A 21262-nucleotide genomic window follows, 5' to 3' on the forward strand; every position below is an offset into this window, starting at 1 on the left:
GCTGTCTCAAAAAATATTTTTCCTTGTCTCTCTGTGTCGGTGGCTTGCTCAAAATCTCTGTTGACAAAGCACAGCAAATTCCTGACAACAGTCTTAAAGAGGCTGGCGTATAAATAAAGATGTCTGAGAGAAGCCAAAAGCTATACTCTGATCTCTTTACACATCACATGTTCTGAGAGTGGCACCTTGGCTGCATAAATAATCCCTCTGGTGTCAACTGAGTTTTAGAATGCAGGGGGGTGGAGAGGGGGAGGTAAGGAGAGAAGTGTCTAGCCCAAAGCTGGCAAAAGCCCTGCTGAAATGAAGGGATGGGTGAGAAGGAGGAGGGGGAGGAATTGTTTGCTAAATAGAAAAAGGCAAAATGACCCAACAGGCATAATTCTGAAATATTTTAGAGGGTCTTACAGGGAACATGGTTTGCTGACTGCTGTCTCTTCAAATGCAGCTGAGTGTCTTGCTCTGCAGTTCTTCTGTAGCTTCCCTTCAGACTGTTTTTTTTTTCTTTCTTTCCTTTGGGCATCTTTTTAGAACTGAGCTCAGGACTTCCCCTTTTTTATGATGAAACCTCTCATCTGAAGAAAATAGAAACGGAGAGTGTGAAGGTAGTTGGACCATGGCCAGCCCTGCACGTCAGCATGAACAAGGTATAGCACATACATATATACTTTTACATATATATGCCAGAGAGCCCTGTTGTCACTTCATATTCAAAAGCTGCTGCTTTTTCACCTTTAACTCAAATCAACATTCATCTGCAACTGGCTTGCTTTTTAATCACCTCTCACCATCTCCTTATGGATTGGGGTTTGGTTTTTAGATTGAGCATTTCCTTCGCCTTTGCCTTTTAAAATTTCAGAAGCTGCTGCAACAATGTTATTGATGTAGTTTTAGTTCAGTTGTGAAGACTTAGTCATCTAGACAGCCCAGAGGTGTAAAAAAGTAACAACACTTTAAGTGATAGAAAAAAAAAAATTTAAAACCTTGTTTTTCTACATGAGGAGCCCATATTATGCTTTAAACACCCCCTGGCATCTGATGGTAGTGGGTGTTTTGTGAGTGAGTTTTTGCAGGGGTGGCAAAACAGCCATGTCCCACTGTTTCTGCCAGAGACCAGAGGCCAGCAGGTCAGTGGCTCCTTGTATCCATGTGAGGCAAAATCCACTGTGGCTCTGCTGTGGGGTGCCTCAAGCTGGGTCCCAGTAGAGCCACAGAAGCCTGGACCTCTGGTTTGCAACCACATCAGTCCTGAGCTGGGCTCAGTAAGGTCAGTGAGAGCATTGCCACTGGCTTCAAATGAGGTGGGTTTGTGCCCCCAGTGACTGTACAGACATGTTGAAATGTGGTATGCCACGTTTTCTGTCACTTCAAGGGAGAACTCAAGTTACTTTCCCTTGGTTTTACAAACAGCCTTTTGTTATTGATATTATTTCAGTGAGCATTAGGAAATTAAAAATTGAATGGGGTGTGGAAAAGTGTTTCAAAAATACAAACACAAAGGGACTGTATATCTGTATAGCATAATCTTTCTTTCTGTGGATGAGGGAATCCAGGAGATGGAAGTCAAGGCTGAAAATCAGGGAGTCAGGTGGTTCTAATAAAAAAACCCAAAATCTTGAAATATTTTTCTTTCAACATTCTAGTTAATTGAAGTTAATCCATAATGCAGATTTTCTGTCATGAAGATTTGCTTGAAGAACCATGTTCAGGGTGTGTCATGGGGTGGTAGTGTACTTTGGCTAAGGACTGCGGTTCTTATGCCTTATGAATGTGGTCATGAGGCATTGACCTATGTCATGACTTTTGGAGACTTCTGAATGAACAGATAAAAGTGGAGTGCTTCAGACATTTCCCAAAATCTATTTGCTTATCAACTGTGAGGAGCTGTCATTTTATCCCACTAGTTGGTTCGAGTGGGGATAAAAAATCATAAAGTAGACAAACTGGGGTGAACTGGAAAAGAAGCTGTCATTTTCCCATGGACATTTCTCAAGTTGTTCTTCTAGAAATACTCTTATCTGGTAATACGTATGGTTTTTTTATAGGCCAAGCTAATTAAGCATTGACATAGTTTGCCAAAGGAAAATTCTCCATCTCACAGTCTCATCCAGTGAACATCCAGGTCTTATGAGAGGAACACTTTAGTTCAGGTGTAATTACTGATACTCTACCTGAACCCCAGCTGAGAACATTCACTTAGGTACAATGTCCAAAACATGCTTTAAAGGACAGTCGTATGCTATCGAGCTTATTGTCAGCTCAGTTTGGCATATAGAAAGGGCTAAAATGAAGTGAGAGGTCTCTCTCCATATTGACCACAGTGCATGAGTGGTTAAACCAGTCTGACTTGTGTTGCACAAAAGATCCGAACAGATGATCTCAGTGGTACCCTTCTGATCTCATAATGAGTAGATTTGTGGTCTCTTTTTTCTTTAAATGAAAGCTTTAAACACTTCGATCCTGTATTCCACCCTGCTGTGCAAGTAGTCCCAGTAGAGTCCCTGCAACTTCTGCCTGGCAAAGCCTGACTTCTGATCCTCTCACTCTCCTTCTCTGAAAATCCATAGAGGGAGAGCTCAGCTCTTCTGTAATTAATGGTTTTCTTTGTCGTGTCCCGACAGCTCTAGAATCTTGTCCACAATCAAATAGACTATTTGTATAAGGACTAATTAGCAGAACCCAGTATCATAGCAAGTCTGTACTTCACAATAAGTGCAGCTGCACAGTAAACACAGCCTGTGTCTGCTGCAGCCATCAGTCAAAGTTTAGCTAGTGAAAAGCTCTTGCAATGAGCACCAGGAGCTGCTAAATGCTTCTGTTTCTTGCAGAAGCTCAGCAGAAGGCAAGTGTAGAGACATGGGCTGTCTAATGAGAAACCTCTTCTGGCAGTCATAGTGGGTTTGGGCTTAAAAGCTGGACAGCAATCTCATGAATAGAAGTTACCATGTGCATGCAAAGGAGGCCAGTCTCTCAACATTTATTAAAATTGCCATTTTGAGCCATCTGAAAATTGTACATGCTCTTGAAACAGGCCTAGAATCTCCACTAGAAAACACCTCAGCGATCAAGTGCTCACATTACAGGTTGTGAGTTGTGACCAAGAAATCATTCTCAGGTTCTTTTGGCCCCTTGCTTTTGGTTTCTTCCTCAAGCACCATTTTCTGACCTAGATCCTAGTGAAATGTATACACAGACCTCGTAAAGCTAAAACAAACAAACAGCACGGCTTTGAGTGGACCCTCCATGGAGTCGCCTTAGCAAATGGCTTCTCCAATGAAAGAGAGGGACATACTATAAATATTGGGCTGACCCTGAGTTAAAATGCTGTGGAGCATCACCCAGCACAAAGGCAGCAGGGCAGGTTAGACAGGATTGAACAGCTCTGATCTGGGACAAGCATTTTTCACTGGCCTTTAAAGCAACTTTGGTTATGGTAGTTAACTGGCTACTCAGTCCAGCAGCAAACAGATTTTAATGAGTAGTTAGGGTATCTAGTTTCTGGCAAAAACCCTGAAATGTTAACAGCTCTCCTGCACCACTCCATTGATTTCTGTTCTGCTAAGTGCTTTTTATTCCCTAGTTTTGCGTCTGAAATATTATGCTTAAACAAAACCAGTGATCCAGTTCCAAAGCTGCTTCATTTGCTCTATTTCTGAAAATAAAGCAATGGTTTCCACATCTATTTTGGAGTCTCAACTTTCACTCCCTTTCTTCCTGTTGCTAATTATTTTTTTTTCAAGCAAAGTGCTTTGGGGCTGGAATTTGTCAGGCTTAATAATCAACCCATAGGAGAATTAACAAGAAATTGGGTAAATCAGATTCAGCAGTTAATTAATTTGATTGTCTGCTACAGCAAACTTCGTCTCATGGGAATGATGAATGGATGTATCCAGTCTCCTTTCCAGAGCTGTTTGGTACAGTGGACGTGTCTGTCCACCTACTGAATGATAAAAGTCAGTTTCAGCATGCATTTCATGCCCTTCGGTGCTAGCAGACGCCTTAATTTCCAGGAGAGACAAACCTGAGTGTTGTAGCTGTGAATGTATTTCTGATTTTCTTTCTTGCAAGCCTTTCGTTAGAAACATATGTTCACGCACCCGCCTTGCTCCATGTGTGCGTGTGTAGCCACAAATGTATTGTTAGCATTTCTGAAATCTTGGGAGTCTAGTAGTTAGACCAGATGTAATTATTACATAAGAAGAAAGAATACTAATACAGTTCAATTTTTTTCTTCCCATTTTCGTGGTGTTATGCTCACCCTTCCCATACACCCTTGGGTCTTAAGGTTGGTGATTTAATTCTGGTGAGGTCTGAAGGGGTGTTATGATGGTCACAGAATCATAAAATCATTCAGGTTAGAAAAGACCTTTAAGATCATCAAGTCCAACCATTAACCTAGCACTGCCAAGTCTGCCACGTCTACACACTTTTTAAATACCTCTAGAGATGGTGACTCAACCACTTCCCTGGGCAGCCGGTTCCAATGTTCCATCCAGTTATGTTCATGGTTTCTTCTTCATCACTCTAGGATCCACTACTCGTCCTTTTGTATGTTTGCAAACATGCTTTTACACCTTCTTTCTTGAATGTAGATGTTCAAGGCCAGGCTGGATGTAGTTCTGGGCAACCTGATGTAGTTGAAGATGTCCCTGCTCATTGCAGAGGGTTTGGACTAGATGACATTTGAAAGTCCCTTCCAACCCAAATTATTCTATGATTCCATGATTCTTCATTGATCTGCATCTTCATGTTACACCCAAATATACTATACATGGTGGCTTTTACATTGTTATGCTAGATACTACGTCTTCACTCTCTTCATTACCTCTAAAACCAGTTTTGTCCAGCTTCAGGTCTGCACTTCTTTAACTGGTCATTTGGTGAGCTGTTTATAGCTGTGGAGTCTCCAGTGCCAGCCTGCGCTCGTTATGCTATCACCCCATGCCTGCGCTCCTCTACACCATCTCCTGTGTCTCCACCTCTTAAGGCCTGTGTTAGCATACTAGCCCTGTGCAGCTTTATACTACATCATGTTACAGTCATAAATACCTTATTCTACAGAAACGAACTGCTTGTGTTACTGTTTTCTGTATAAAATTATTGCTGTTACAGCTAAATCTGGTAAAGTTGCAGGCAGATCAAGAAAGGTTCAGCGTGAGCCTGATGAGCTCAATGACTTTGTTCAAAGCTTATGGCCTTTTGTTGGCATGGCAGTAACATATTACAGGGCTACCCAGTTACATTACTGACTGCTTGCAAATGAAACCACTTTCAAAACAGCTGTGGAACTACCTGCCCCATGCACAATTGCAAAGCCTAAAGCTGCTGCAGTTCCAAAAATCATTTGTAGTTTAAAAAAAACCCCAAAACCAACTCACTTTGTTTATATATTTGAGACTCTTCTGTGTGATACACTGATCAGAGGATATACCCTGGGAAACATGACTACCATGACTGAGTAAAGCTATCATGAAGCTTGGCACTGACAGATGCAGGATCTAATAATATTGAGCAATAGCATTTTATAAAATAAATTTGATACCAGGAATTAAAGAGGTTTGCTCCAAGGATAGAAGCATAACAAGATTTATTGAGAGTTATATCGTTCATTAGACCAACTGATAGTTGACCGGAGGAAGGTCTTGTGTGTCTGACAGCTTAATGCGGGGTTCTTTTGCTTGTTTGTTTTTTTCCAAATGTATTTTTCTAATAAAAGATGCAGCTTCTGCTTGCACACTTTGCCTCAAATAAGAATAGCACATAATCATACAGGCCTTGTCATTGTGGTGACTGTTTGTAATTGGTGTTAGCTATTGCATGGGGGAAAAAATCAAGAGATTTACCGATGGAAAGGGGGCGAAAGAGTCTGTAGATTTTGTTGCACATTTGCAGATGTAGTTGCATCCCAAGAAATCAAAGCATTTGACCTCACAGAGCTAATGTGCATTCAGAACCTATACATCTGTGTTGTCTTCATTAAAATTTTACCTCCTACTAGTAGTGATGACTAGCAACGAAGAATAGACCGGCATTCCTAAACAAAATATCGATTCTATTCTTCAGATGTCTCCAGCTAGATGTGTGTTCTACACATACTTTTTGACTAAGAAGAGACTATTGATAAATTCACAGAGGCAAAAAATCATGCGTCTTGCTCTTGGTATAAAGTGTGATGTGGAACCAAACATGAATCTTTTAAAGCAGAGAGAATGGAAATGTTAAGTACAGGAGTGGTTTTGCTGTGTTTCATGCAACTATTTTTATATTCTGTGTGTGTACTTAATATTCAGTTAGCTTTGCAAACCAAAGCCAGTGTCATCATTATCTAAGACTCTACAAATCTGCCTTCTGTTCTAGTATCAGCAAATGTAATTGAATTTAAAGTAAATGTTTGAGAGGAGAAAAGCAAACCTAAGACCTCAATTATAGAAAGAAAAAAAGACATCTAGTTTTATGCATGTATATATCTGAGCTTGTTCAAACCACTTCTATCAAACCCAGTTAAGCGCAATTCTCCAGTGTTCTCCTTCTCTGGAAGAATAAAATTCTCCATCAGTGGTGAAAGTGATGTGAATACATTGCTATTTTTTAGCACCAGCAAAAGTGTAGATGCAAAATTGAACTGTTATCAAGTATCTTAACTTAATGGGTTTTTCCACATTTTTAAACCTTTTAGGATGAGTTTGGATTGCAGTTTTAAGCAAGAAGATGATTTTTTTTCGTTTGACTCTCAGACATTCACTTGAAAGGAACATCTCAGATTCTTTGGAATTGCATAATAAGAAATGTTAAAATTGGAAGTTTCAATAATATTATGCCATGTTTAGTTTTCTAATGACTTCCACTAATGACTAAGAATGCTATTAGTTTATAAATGAGAATGAAATTTTAATAACTGCAAACCTGGTACAGCATTTGAATACCCAGCTGCTATCTTTATGCTTCACTCATCACTGCAAGCAATAAGGATTCTGGAAATGTAAGATCTCTTTATTATACAACAAAATAAAGTAGATTACAGCTTTCATTCTTGCAGGATTAATATATAGAGATTCCTAATGCAGGCAGGGTTTAGATCTTTGATTTTCTTATAAACCAGTGAAATGAGCCATAGAAGGTGCTGTATGGATTTTCTTTTGCTTTCTTGATTGCAGTTATACTTGAGGAGTTAAACTGGGGGATGAACGGACTTCTATGTAAAGATTAGTGGCATTAAGGACAATAGGAACTGATACAGATGCTTACAAGTACTGATAGTCTGCAGTACAAAGGTGCTACTTTGTTCTCTTTGTACTCTGTGATTTGAGTTCACTTTTAGTCTGGATTTTCAATGCCAGTGATTGTATGTGTAATAGTCTCAGCTAATCAGCTATGTGAAAGCAGAATTCAGTAATGATTCAGGATGTGCTGCACTGTGGCAGAAAAGCGCCAGTGCCAAGGCAGGCTGGCAAAGAAGCCTTTCACAGATGTTTAGAAGCTAGAGGAGGTCTGGGTCAGGTCAAGCCCCATATGGGTTTTGTGTGCAGTCAGCATTTCCACTGAGGCAAGGGAGATGGTGGCCTTCAGCTGCTGGTTCAGCATCTGGTGAGCAGGACGAGGCCAAGCAGTGGTTTCAGCAATGTCTGCTCTTTATGTGTGAGCAGTCACTAAAGGTGCTACTGGTCCTCGTGGGGTGTAAGCAAAGCAAATTTTGCTTGCTTGAAGGTAAAACTTTCGAAGTGCAACCTAAACAAGAGCCAAAGTAGAACTGAATGGCCAGGAATGGCTTCTAAGAAGTCTGCAACCACCACCAGCAGCAGCTTTCCCTTCTCAGCCAGGTCAGTGAGCACCAGCGTTTGGACCTCTCAAGGTCTGAGAATCTCAGTTTGAGACTTGCACATCAGATCCCACGCTGGGAACAGTCTCCATTACATGGACTCATCTGGTATAATCCTGAATACAGCAGGACATTGAGACCTTTTGAGGGTTCCCAGCTGTAGGGCACACCCAAGGGCTTTTATCTTGCTCTTGGTTAATGTGGGGAAATTAGACAGCAAAGGAAGAACGCAAGGACTAAAAATATCCATATCCATCTGGGATATGGGACTTTGGAACTTTGAATTACATTATAAGCTTGTGTCCTAAACAAGCACCAGTTGTCTTGATTTAGCTAGTAAAATACAGTTTGCTTAATCTTGCTTGACTGAAATGATATTTAATTAGTATCTACTGTAAAACAAAGGTGGGATTTTGCAAGGGCCTTTTGAAATGCCACTGCTTAGTGCGTTGTTCTTTCTGGTGTTAAGAATCAATACACTTAAAAGTTGACAATAATAGCAGCCCTTTAAAAGTATATAATAGTGCACTGTGGCTACGAAGACTACTGGTGAAGGAAAAGTTGTGCTTTCTTTACAGTTAATTTTGTCCTTTTGAGTAGCCTTACTTCTCAGCTTCATGTGTACCACAGAAAAGACACCTATGGCAAACAAATATTTCATGTTGGGTTTTTTCATATGCTTGCCAGAGCTACCATTGTATTCAAGACTGAATAGATGACTACAGTTCCAGAAGTTGCTCCTGCTAGATGCTGTCACTTTTAATTTTAAGTAATTTCTTCTTCACTTAGGAGGAAAGCGGGGAGAATGAAAAGTCCAAAAATATCTCCCACTAAAACCTGTAAAAGTAGCTTGGCAAATAAATATATAAGAATCATTAGAAATCTGCCAGAAAAAAAAAAAATCCCGTGATCAGCAGTCCTTTAATAGTTTTTCAGTCGTTCAAAATCATACCTGGCAGCTATGGCATTTTGGATGCAGAAGTCTGCTGGGCCAACTTTGCTTACATGTGAGAAATACCTTGCAATCTTGATAGAGCTCTGCAGAAGTCTGGCTCTTTCCCTCCCCAGTGTTTGCAGAACAGTTTCCTCAGGCAGCATAATTGCATTTGTGCTTTGGTCCACTTGCAGAAAGTGTTGCCCAAATCTTGATGTTTCCTTTTGATTGTGATTGTTCATGGACCTGAGAGAAGAGTCAGTAAAACTCTTGTTACTGTCAGGTGGTGGGCCATGGGGGAGGGCGGAAGGAAGGGTAAAGGAAGCAGGATTTGAAGTTAAAGGGCTAATCATATAGTAATTTCAGTGGCTAAAAAATCACCAGTTCTGTCTTGAAATACTTTGCCAGCGGTGAACCTCAAGGATGTGCTGGACCTGGTTGCTGATGCCTTGTACCCATTTTGGCCGAAATCTGAATGACAGCATTACGTCTCTGTTCTGTCTGGGTGTATACGACCACTCAATCTTTGCAACAATGAGAGTGGAAAATGAATGTATAATCTAGGCTGTTACTTGGTTGTAATTCAGGTCTTATTTCCGGGAAGAATAAGGAAGTTTGCAATGGCTGTTATGTCATTGCCCAATTCTTCTTTAAAAATATATGATATTACAATTTGATTTTTAAAAAGTTCACATTTACAATCCTGATCTCATTCATACCCAGTTTGTTTATATATTAGTATTACATTGTCCTCTTTTTTTTCCTTTTTTTCTGCATGGGAAGTTTATTCATGCTGACATTTCTGCTGGATGTAGTTTGTTGTAGGCAAAAAACCTTTAAGTCATGTTTGAACAGGTCACTAAACCAGCTGTCCTGAGGGTTTTGATTTCTGATCCAGATCACTGCATAGGTAAAGGATTGACATCAAGTGGAAACAGCAGCAACAGCGTTTAAATTCCCTGGATTTTTCTTTTCTTTCTGATGAAGGAGATTTTGCTTGGCTTGTAATTGTGTGGAGATCCCTTCAGATCCCTCAGAAGTTAAATTTGCAAAGCCCCTTGACATTCTTAGGGTGGTATAAGAAACCAATGTTCACTACAGTCGAGTGTTGTGAACCTTTCCTTCTTCTGCCTGCTGTGGGATATTTTGAGGCAATGTTTCGCTTCCTCAGTGTCATCACAGGTTTGGACAACCAGTACAGCACCTGGCTAGGCTTTTTCCATGTATCTGCACATCTGTTGCTTGCTTTTATTACTCAGGCTTCCGTGAGGCTTTTCTTGTCTTGAAAATAATATAGCCATTAAATATTTTGAAAACGTTTTCTTCTAAGATGTATCTGGGTATGAACATGGAAGTTTTAACCAGTATTGCTGAATCAAGTTGTTACAAGTAAAAATTTCACCTTTGACCATTTTCTTATCTTTCTAATATATGCCACTGTGCTTGTCTTTTGTGTTAAATACAGGGTGAAGACAAGAAAGTACCGGAAAAGACTCTTCATGCCCCTGTGTCACCTTCATCTGTACCCGACCATATGAAGTGCAACATCCTCAAAGCTCAAGTGGAAGCTGCTTTTAGAGTGGGCGCCCAGGTAATCTGTGTTTAATGTTTTGCCTTTATAGTTTCGGCATAGCTTACATTAATTTTCCAAAATCACGTCATTCCTGAGGAAGCACCTCATTTTATCTTAAGTATCCACATTAACCTAGCTCTTTCTAGCTGCCTTTCAGTTTCTTCCGGGAACTCAAAATGATTGGTATGATGGAAGTAGGAAATTTGTCCTAGCTGACATGATTAATACAGTTGAGAGAGGCTGAGAAAGTAGGAGTGAAGGCCCCAGGAAATCTCCATGTTTTGATTTTGTCACTGTAGTTTTTACTTACTTTGTAGCTGAGCAACAATCACCTCTGGAGTTTTCTGAGGCTACCCACCACTCATGGAAACTGTGGTTAAGGTGTTCTAAAGATAGTATCTATGCATCCAGATGCAACTTTTATTTTAGGGGATTAACTTTAGCTGTCTGAATGTGAAATGTTAGCTAGTCTATCGTTTTCTTACTTGGACTTGTGCTTTTGACTAAATTTTAGGCTGCTATTTTTGCTATTTGGTCAGAGGTTACATCAAATACATCCTGTTTCAAAAACACCACTAGTCCTGTAATGATGTCATGCAACTTAAAACTGATGCTAGATGGCATGACTGTAAAAAGTTAATTTTCCAACCAGAGGTAAACCCAAGTGAAACCTAAAATATGTGATTTTTTTCAAGTGTGTTTTGTGGACAAAAGATAATGCCATTGGTGCCAAAAATAAAGCCAAATAGAATGCTTTAGGAACAAAAGTAGAGGCAGAAAAACTGGTATGACTCCTATTCAAAGTTCCTCTGGTATCCTTGTGCATGATATTCTCTTTGAATACAAACTATGTTGGTATTTCCATCGCTTTGTTTCTTTTCATAACAACAGAACAGGTCAACTTGCCCTGCAAAGGATTTTGTTAACAATCATCTTTGTGTATTTGTTGTTCCCTGGCAGATCTTTCATTTGAGAGCTAATTACATCTGGTCTAGCTAGACATAGAGAAGTATCAAAATTTGGTTATTCTGACTGCCCTAGATTTCAAGAACAGAAACCATAAATCTGACAGCATGTGGGGGAAGGAGGTTGGGGTTTTTTTTCAGTTTTTGCTTAAAGCAGTTCTCTCACTTCTTTGAATTCTGTGTTGTTTCAACTGTGGTTTATGCAGTATGTTTGTTATTTGATTGCCCTTGCGTTTGCCCTCTTTTTTTCCTGTGTGTCTTTTCTACAGGATGTCATGGTATATTTCTCACATTCGTATTTTCTCCTGAATATGCTTAATGGTCATGTTTGACTGGATAGTTAAAGACTGGAAGCAGTGTGTGCGGTTGCATTCAGAATACAGCATTACTAAGGCAAGATAGGAAATGTGCTTAACATATGCATCTCGCAGTTCACCTGCCCTGCCTTAATTTTCCACTCTGAGGCTTTTGAAGGGAGAACATCCTGGGTTGCTTTTTCGTGCATGCCATAACTGTATTCTTTAGCTGCTGCTGTGTTGCAAATAAGTTTCAGAGCAAGCTGAACATACCTTTTTTCCCTTTTACCTGTATTGTTTTGCACAAGGCTTTAGCAGTCAGATTGGATTAAGTAGGTGTCTGTAGGATTGACATCAATGAGAAAAGTCCTATGATTTCCAGGGAAGAAGGGAAAAGAAGACTGTTGCAGGGTAGCAAGTATTGTGGAAAAATAATGGCATATGGTTCAGTTTGAAATCCCTGAAGCTTTCAGTGCTATAACAAAGTATGGCTTAAGCATTATAGCCAGTAAATTAGGATGTCACCTTAGTCTTGGAAATCCTCATTCAACTCCCTGCTTAGCCACAAAACTGCCTGTGCAACTAGAGATGGGCTCTTCTGCACTTGAGCTCTCCTCCTGTCAACTATGAGATTACGCTTCTCAGATACATTGCAAAAATAAACAAGCAGAGACCAGGCAATGGTCAGCTGTTACCATAAGAAGCTGTGGCTACACAAGCGCTGGCAACGGCAGGCAAAATGTTCGTGGTGAAGGAATGAGTAGAAACATACCCATCTATCATCTAGAATATGGAAGGAGAGAGGGGGGCTACAGGAGGCCCTAATAAACCACTGTACCAGCATACCATAAAATCACCCCCCCAAAAAAACACCCCAAACATCAACCCGAACTAGCTGAGTACCTGTACCCAACCTATTTCCCAGTGAAAATTCAGTCATCTTATGGAAAAAGCAAGCTGGGATGGCATTACACTGCCCAGAGACACAGCATCCTTTGAGGGAGCATATAAGAAATAGTTTCTTTGCAGAAGACAACCACTTAACTCCATGTATTCCTTCAGGGCTGTGATCCTACCCCTCTTTGACCCTATCTGACATATCCTGCTGCCCAGTATACCTGGAGGTCTAACTGTGTTATCCTCTGCCCAATTCTATCTTTTGACACCAATTCCATATTAAATCCCAGAGAAGTCCTGCCTCTGGCCTTGTTCTTAAGACTTCAATTTCTCATTTCTCATTTTTTGTACTGTTATATTTCAACTTACAAGGAAGCCAGGGCAAGAAGTATATCTAGGTTCTGTAAGGCACAGCCTATAGTCCTTGAGCTGTAAAGCAAGACAGTCTGATTTTCCTCATGTGAAGCATATATCTTCTTTTATTTCATAGTATCACAAAAAGGATGGGGATTTGCTCCTCTCTGTTTTGTAAAGGAAGAAGAAAGAATCAGATTCTATCTATCTTATGCATACACTATTTGAAATTAAATTTTCTTTTAAAGGCCCCCAAAATCTATGGTCTAAGTCATCCTTTATGAAACTTCATGGAGCATCTTCATTATACAGCTAGGTGTAAAAGCATGAGAAAAATACTGGTGCACTGTAGGATCGCATCCAAAATTAACAAAAACTATTGCTTGAAATATTTGTAACAGCTCTCTATTCCTAAGCAATAGGAATATTTTCGATACCATATGCTACTAACATCAGGATGTGACAAATTTATGAAGGCACCTCCTGCATGTAGTAGAAGAAGAAGCTGCCCCTCATCAATTCTGGGAATGGAGTGAACGTTTGCAAGTGGAAAATATAAACTGGGACAGAAATTTTCTGTAGCTTTATCTTTATGGCAGCCAGACACCAACACAAGAGAGAGCTACAGAAATGAATGATTCCAGTGCTTAAGATATAAAAATAGGGGAAATTATGCAATACCTTTGAAAATATATTCTGGAAGATAGTCTCTGCACTGCTTCATTTCAGAATTAAGCTGAAGAGCTGTTTATTGCATTCCTACAGGGCAAAATACACGGTCTCCCATGGCTATAGTCCTGATTTAGAGACCGAAAATTTGTAAGTTTATGGTGCCGATCACTGAGCCCTGCATGTGGTTGAGAGTTATAGAGCAGCAGGAAACTAACACGAGTGAGTTTGTTTATTTGATGAAGATGGAAATATTTATGTGCCGTTCTGCTAGATGGAGAATCAAACTCCAGTGTGCATGGGGGTGCTGGAAGCTGAATCCAGGAGCACGCTGCCACAGATACCAGAGGTGAGAAACATGAAGAACCCATACAGAACTGTGGGAACCTGTGGTTTGCACAGGGCACGCCATACGATATCTGTAGACCTAGAGCAAATGAGTAGTGTTTCACAACACACCTTTCAAACTGTGCCAGAGGGATTTGCCACCTTCTAGCTGACAGACTGCATATCACAGTTCCCACATAATTAAGCTCAAGGGGAGCACTAAACACTGTGAAGCAACTGACATCTTTTCTTTTTTTTTTTTTTATTCTTTTCCTTCCCCCCCCCCCCTTTTTTTTTTTTTTTGCATTTATTCCAGACTCTTCATTTAAGAGGGAGTGGTATAAAGCAGCAGTGAGGAGCTGACAGAATACAAAAGACCAGCTCTCCCTGGCATTTAAAACCCGTTTGCAGCTTGCATGACTCAGTGCTGATATGCTGTGATTGAGCAGACGACTTGTTAGTATCACAAAGAGTCCTTTTTGCCAAACAGTTCATGGTCCAACTGATGGAGGAGAGATGCTAGCAGGTTTTGGTTGCTATTTATATCCACTTTGGCTGGGGCAGATTCTAATTATCCTTAGAATTAAGCACAGGCTCCTGAGCAAATGTACAGCTATCTCAGCAGGGCAGCGTGTCTTTTTGGCGGGCAGTGTGTGCTGTGTTCTAGAAGTTTGCCTTCTTTAAGTGGTGTTTGTATTCGCCACCTGGTACACAAACTTTCCTGGGATTAATGTAAATCTAGCAGGTTAGCACAGGGAAGAAACTAAGATCCTGTTTCTCACAGATTTCTACCGCAGCTGACTTTTGCACTACTCATATCTTTCTCTGCAGACAAGGGAAGGCCAAGCTCATTTTTAAGATACCTTTCTGCAGTGTGGTTTATGGAAGACAAATAGAGGTAACATTACCACCTGAGCTGCTCCTTGCTGAACATTATGGGTGGTTAAAGGTAGTTTGGAGACCTGGAGTTATTTACAAAGAGCATACAACTTTATCAACCCAAGGGAAACTCTTGGATATCTTCTATCAGCCAGGCTTGGGTTCTTGAGCAACCGATTCCCCTGCCTTGATTCTGAGTAAACAAAGGGACATTTACACTGAACAAAGGAATGTTCAATTGTCTAGCTCCTTTCACACACTAACTTTCTTCACAGGCTTATACACATGTAAATTTTTAGGCCAGGTCGATAGCCATCTCTCTTTTTTTCATCCCTGTCCTAGAAACAAGTACAGACCATGATTGTGTCATTTTGCTTCAAGTACTGCGAATACATAAGTGCAAGTTGCTTGTGCTGTCAGGAGTTGCCTCGAGGAAAGGACTGGACTGTGGTACAGAAAATGTCTCAGGACATGCATGGGTACAGGTGTCATCCTGCTGCCTGTGCTGTCTATAGAGATGCAAGCCATGGCTGCAAATGCAAATGAGACTGGGATCTATTCATTATTTATGGTAGAAAGGGTGCACAAGTGAGGTGACTCACAGTGCTAGTCTGTCTTATCTACATTTTTCATGATTCTTTGCCTTTTTCATTGTGCTGTCTCCTTTAAGGAGAAATTAAAGTGTGAGGACTTCTCAACTTCAAAGTCCAGGTGCTTTTGCCATGTATTTCTAGCAGAAAATCACTTTATATGAGCTAGGTCTTTGGAGCTTTATTCAGTTATGGGGATCTCGATTCAAACCCCAATCAGGTCATGAATGAAAATAGAGGTGAAGGGAAGACACTTGAGGATTTATAATCTTATGCGATCTTTCTTATAACAGGACTTAAACAAATCCTTCTGGATCCCCGGAGGAGTTCTTAGCTTTCACTAGATGTTGACTTAAGCACCTTGAAAGGATCAGCTTTTCCAACATTTTAACCTCTTTCCATGATGAATTAGATGCTGTTTGCTTCCCTCTCGTCTTTTCCTCCCTCCCTCCACCTGTGCTTATTCACAGCACTGAGCTACTGCACAATTTGACAGTCTTTGCACAGAGATCAGAATTACGTGAGTATAACAGGTCACAGCTGAGGTGTTCAGGTTGTGGGCGAAGCTTGCACAGCTCCTTATGTACATGATGCCTTCCTTGCTAAAGCTGTTGCTGTTAGTCACCCACTTGGATGAGCAATAAACTCACTGGCAAATTTCAGGCTAAGTAAAAAGAAGCAACTGCGCTGGAACTCAACTGGAACAGCAGCGTCAGTTTATAATTGCTCATAACAATGGAATCTGAAAATGGCTCAGCTTCAAATTCTCTGTGTTCAGTTGCCACAGGGAAACAGGTTTGCTGTGAGGCTACAGGAAATGAAGGGTGTCAGAGGTATAAACCACAAGATTTTGAATGTGCGTGATCAATATACAATACATGGCAGCTCATTAGAAGCATGTCAGCAATGATACCTCAGACTCAGGCAAGGAGCTGAGGACATGATGCAGCAGTCTTCCTGAGGTACAGAAGGGGAGGGAGGATTTAGATAAACAGAATGTGGGAAAAGGGAAATCTTTAATTTATTCCCCAGGATACTGAAGGCAAATGTGGCAGTGGTGTCACAAGACTGTGACAGTGCATTGTGGATATGTCAGCTATGTCTCCTAGCTGGCATGTCTGTAAGTGCTAGTACATGATAAGACAAGTACTGTTAATTGCAGTCATGTATAGGAGCCACACCACAGCCCAGGAGACACATGGTGCCAGGCCCTGTTCAGAGGGCCAAAAATAGAGTAGTCTGTTTCCAAGAGACCTAACTGTGATGCTTTTCTGCCTGGAAGGATACATTTGACATATTAAATCACCAAGGTAGGTTTACCTTGGCAGGGCGTTCTTCCTGGTGATGCGTTGCTTAGCCTGTGTTATCTAATGAGATCAGCCAACAATCTGCATAGCTGACAAATGACCAAAACATTGGTGAAGAGCTGAAAAATCTGGTATGCTTCAGGCCTCCTTACCATCCAGAAAGAGCCAGGATAGAGAAGCATTTACAGCCCACTGCAGTGAGAACCATTGCTTCCTCACTTTTAAAGACCTCCAAACAGGGACTGTAGTGATAGGACAAGGAGCAATGGGTTCAAACTGAAACAGGGGAGGTTTAGGTTAGATACAAGGCAGAAGTTCTTTACTGTGGGGGTGGTGAGGCACTGGAACAGGTTGCCCAAAGAAGCTGTGAATGCTCCATCCCTGACATTGTTCAAGGCCGGGTTGGACAGGCAAATCCAGCCACCAGGGCTTATGAATTCATACATGGAGTTCCTCCCATGGGCTCGAAAGTGTTCCCACCCCTGCTGGAAAGCTCGGCAGAGTCTGATGTAGGTCCCTGGAGCATCTACCCCCTCTCTAAGGCTCCAAAGGACCAGGGTGCTAGGAGAGCAGCAGGGATTATGGATGCTCAGGAGTCAACTGAAAAGCAGTCTGAAAACTGTCAGGATCAGCCTGGCAGCCCAAAGGTAGATCTCTTAGGCAACTCTGGATACAATTTGGTATTAAGTGCTTTTGTCCTCTTTTCATCTTTTGGTGAAACTACTATTTCTTAGCAATCATCTGTGAAGAGAGCCTGTACAATGGCATTTCTGTCCAGGCATGTTTCTTGTCTCTAGTATGATAAAGCAATGCTTTACCTTTGTTTCTGACACCATCCAGAAAGTTAATGGCATATGAAATCAGAATGTTAATAATTTTTCTTCTGCTCTGAGCCCAGTGCAGATAAGAAAAGCGAATGACATTGTGTGGATGGATTATATGGATCAACCTTTAATTTTGTTCGTTTTGCAGTCTGGTAGCCAGCTTGTTTCTCTTTGGGTAATTATTAAATGAATTTGCTTCTGTATAAATGATGTTTCCAGGTCTGGTATGCCCTCAAATATCTCCCTCTCAGAGCAGCAGCCTCTGTGTGAGGGGAGAATCTGCTTTAGGTGAGGAGATGTGAACAGCTCCATGCTCTTGCCTTTGTCGTTACACAGCTCAGTGCTGGCCTTTTGTGGGTGACAGAGCCTCTGCCCAGCTCTCCATGTACACTCCCCACCAAGCATCTCCTGCTAGCCTTGGCTAAACTCCCCTGCGCCACTGATGGAGGGCACCCTGCAGTAGAAACCCAAATCCTGGCCCTAGCATGTGTGCTTTTTTTCAAATGAAGGCAAACCATCTGGGATTTATATTGTGAGACTTGCGTACAAGTATAACCCTTGGTTTACATTCACATAGAATCATAGAACGGTTTGGGTTGGAAAGGACCTTAAGATCATTTAGTTCCAACCCCCCTGCCATGAGCAGAGACACCTCAGACTAGATCATGTCACTCAAGGCTCTGTCTAACCTGGCCTTGAACACTGCCAGGGATGGAGCATTTACCACTTCTTTGGAAAACCTGTTCCAGTGCCTCACCACCCTCACAGTAAAGAACTTCTTCCTTATATCTAACCTGTTTCAGTTTAAACCCATTACCCTTGTCCTGTCACTACAGTCCCTGATGATGAGTCCCTCTCTGGCATCCTTGTAGGCCCCCTTCAGATACTGGAAGGCTGCTATGAGGTCTCCACTCAGCCTTCTCTTCTCCAGCCTGAACAGCCCCAACTTTCTTAGCCTGTCTGCATACAGGAGGTGCTCCAGGCCCCTTATCTCCTCTGGACTTGCTCCAACAGCTCCATGTCCTTCTTATGTTGAGGACACCAGAAATGAACACAATACTCCAAGCAGGGTCTCACAATGATGCAGCCCAGTATACATCTTTTCAGTATGATTGAGGAAGTATTTGTGTGGTTAGTGAGTGTGATTTGCAGAGTTAGGAGGAAAAATAAAAGAAACATGCTGTCACCTGAAGATTTACTGACATTCTTCTGAAAACAAACAAACAAACCAAAAGCCAACAAGTTCAGTAAGGGTGGTACAGTTCCTGATAGCAGAAGCTCTGCACAGAAGTGTTTGCAGGTACAACATTTTCCTATGTCTGTTTATTCATAGGCATGGAGGAGAGGCATAGGGTGAAGAGAAGTAGCCCATCCTTATTAATATGTACCTGCCAATGCACAGCTGTGGCACCCGGTGTACACACCTCATCACCTGAGGCTGTTCAGGCCACTCAATTTTTTTATATGCTCTCTTTCTCCTTCCAGTTTAGAGTGGGATTGCTTGTTCACTGGTGTGCAGCACTTACTTGTGTGTACAGGAGTCTTTTCTGTTGTCTAAAGCATGAGTAATAATGAAGAAAATTAATACCAAGAGAAGTTCCTGAGGATACTGATCATGCCGTTTAGGAATACACCACTATTTGAGATGCTGCCTTAGCCTTCCAATGCAGAGAAGGCAAAAGACAGTGGGTATGTAGTCATGGAGCTGAGAAGAAACCAAGGGTCAGCTATTAGGGACTAATACAGCAAAGCCCTCTCAACTGGCTAATGAGGTCCATGGCTTATCGTGTTTAAGTAGGTTGAATTCTAAAAATTTAATTCCTGGTCACAGTCCCTGCATTGCATTCTTGATCTCTATATTCTCTTTTCTATTGTTGTGTTCAAGTGCATCTTAAAATGCAGCTCAATTAATTTGGTGAAAATTGGAATAAAGTAAAATTTGTGGTATTAAAAAGTAGCCCATTTGACATGTAGTAAGCAGCTAGCTTGTCAGGCTTAACAATAAAATATTGTTAAGACATCAGCATGGAAGAAGAGACTGTGTATTAAGTTTCTGACAGCTGGATTCATGTTTACAGCTTTCAGAAACCCAACAGCTTTATAAAAAGCATTATAATTTCTGTAGAACAAAGGAAGATTACTTCAGTGCTCATCTATGCCAACAAAGAATGATTTTCTATGCTTTCTCTCAATTCCTTAAAAACCATTTTTCCTTTCAAGAAAGCACTCTATTTTGAATAAACATTATGCTAGACAAAGCTACTAGAGCTGAGCTAAATTTCTTGAAGTTGTTAATTTATTAAAATTTGAAAAATTGCACTCCTGGTTCTGAAATTATGCGTGGTGTGATGCTAGTTCACCAATAACCTTAACTGCAAAACATTTGGTGGCTGAGTTACAATGGTGGTGTGGTTATGTCCACTTTTATCTGACTCCTTAATGTTTAGAGCATTTGCCCAGGACTGAGGAAACCTCTGGCTGATGGTTATATATAAAAGCACAATGCTGGGGTGGAGCTCCTCCAGTGCCTACTGCTGATCCTGTTCTCCTCTGAGTAAGCTAGCTCTAAATTAGCTTCCTCTGTGTAAACCAGTCCCCTAGGAGAAGGACAAACCTGCTGATGAGGTCCAGAGGGTCACCTCTCTGTTGATGGTGGTTTTAGCATCAGTATACAAGGTGCAACAGCTCTAATAGGAAGGGTTACAGAGGGACTTATTTCAAAATGCTTCCTAACCTATCACCTTAGGTATGTGCTTGGGCTGGAGTAGGCCCAGGGCAGAGTTCACTCTCTGCTAGGCTCCCAGTGGATCCAGTTTAATTGCCCATACAGTTAATTGTGTGTACAAGCTGGAACATCCTGTTCCCGCCATGGCTGAGGCTCTGGTAAACAATGACCTGGGAAGTGGCAATGGGGGTTTTGTTCTCTCTGGCACAAGGGGGAAACGAACCTAAAACTATCACATCTTGGGAAGTTTTCCCAAGCACTGAGCATTGCTACTGATAGTTTGTAGTTCTTTGCTAAGGTATAGAAGAAACTCAGCTTTGATTTTATTTCTTTTTCTTATAAGTACCCTCAAATACAGTATATCAATGTTTATTGAATGGAAGGTCTCACGTCAAATTTACAATATTTTTATATGCCTGTAAAATCCTTTGACTTGGATTTTATGGATTTGAAGGAACTTGTCTCATGTTATTTGAAGAGGATGGGACTGACACATTTAATTCGACTTGATCCGGACCAATGCCCTCAAATTATTGTGGTTCAGATATTCAACACTGAAAAACCACTCTGTTGTAGGATCATTTAGCAGAATGCAAATGTCAGACCCTGCCAAATCCATTACTGATTTGGAAATACTTGTGTGTCTTCAGCCAGTATTTTCTGTAGAGGGGTGCATTGTTGCACCAACACTGGCATTTGCACATAGATTGTGGAACCCTGCATCTCAGTTGAAGAGTATAATCTACCAACACCTGCCTGAACTGGGTGTTTGCTGGGTAATCAAGCAATTTTCATGTGAGTCATTTTGTGATACTAGTATTTTCAAATCTATAGACAAATGGTATGTGAAAGACAGGACTCTGTAATTTAGCAGAGGGCAATAATGGGTGAGATTTTCTGTGATTTGCATGTACAGTGTGATTATATGTAGGGGATCCCATTTTTCAATTAATTTTCAATTAATTTTTAATTGAAAAATCCCATTTTTTCAATTAAATACAATGAAGACTGTATGAAAAGTTGGCATCATTATTTTGATTAGACTACATAAATATTTATTCTACTCCAATTAAAAGAACAACTTGACTACAGTATGTTTGCCTGGGCTG

The 21262-nt window shown here is 40.9% G+C and overlaps 1 protein-coding gene across 2 annotated transcripts in view; it reads left to right on the forward strand.

The window, feature by feature from the left end:
- EPB41L4B (erythrocyte membrane protein band 4.1 like 4B) overlaps nt 1-21262 on the forward strand; it is a 171982-nt gene that overhangs the window by 102947 nt on the left and 47773 nt on the right. The window contains exons 17-19 of one of the 2 annotated variants that reach the window (XM_030490937.1): nt 529-644; nt 10213-10338; nt 13776-13850. In XM_030490937.1, coding sequence (XP_030346797.1) covers nt 529-644; nt 10213-10338; nt 13776-13850 — 317 coding nt within the window. The remainder of the gene's footprint in view (nt 1-528; nt 645-10212; nt 10339-13775; nt 13851-21262) is intronic. The other variant, XM_030490946.1, reaches the window with a different exon arrangement.

This window comes from Strigops habroptila, chromosome 1, assembly GCF_004027225.2.
Source record: "Strigops habroptila isolate Jane chromosome 1, bStrHab1.2.pri, whole genome shotgun sequence".
Lineage (NCBI taxonomy): Eukaryota > Metazoa > Chordata > Aves > Psittaciformes > Psittacidae > Strigops > Strigops habroptila.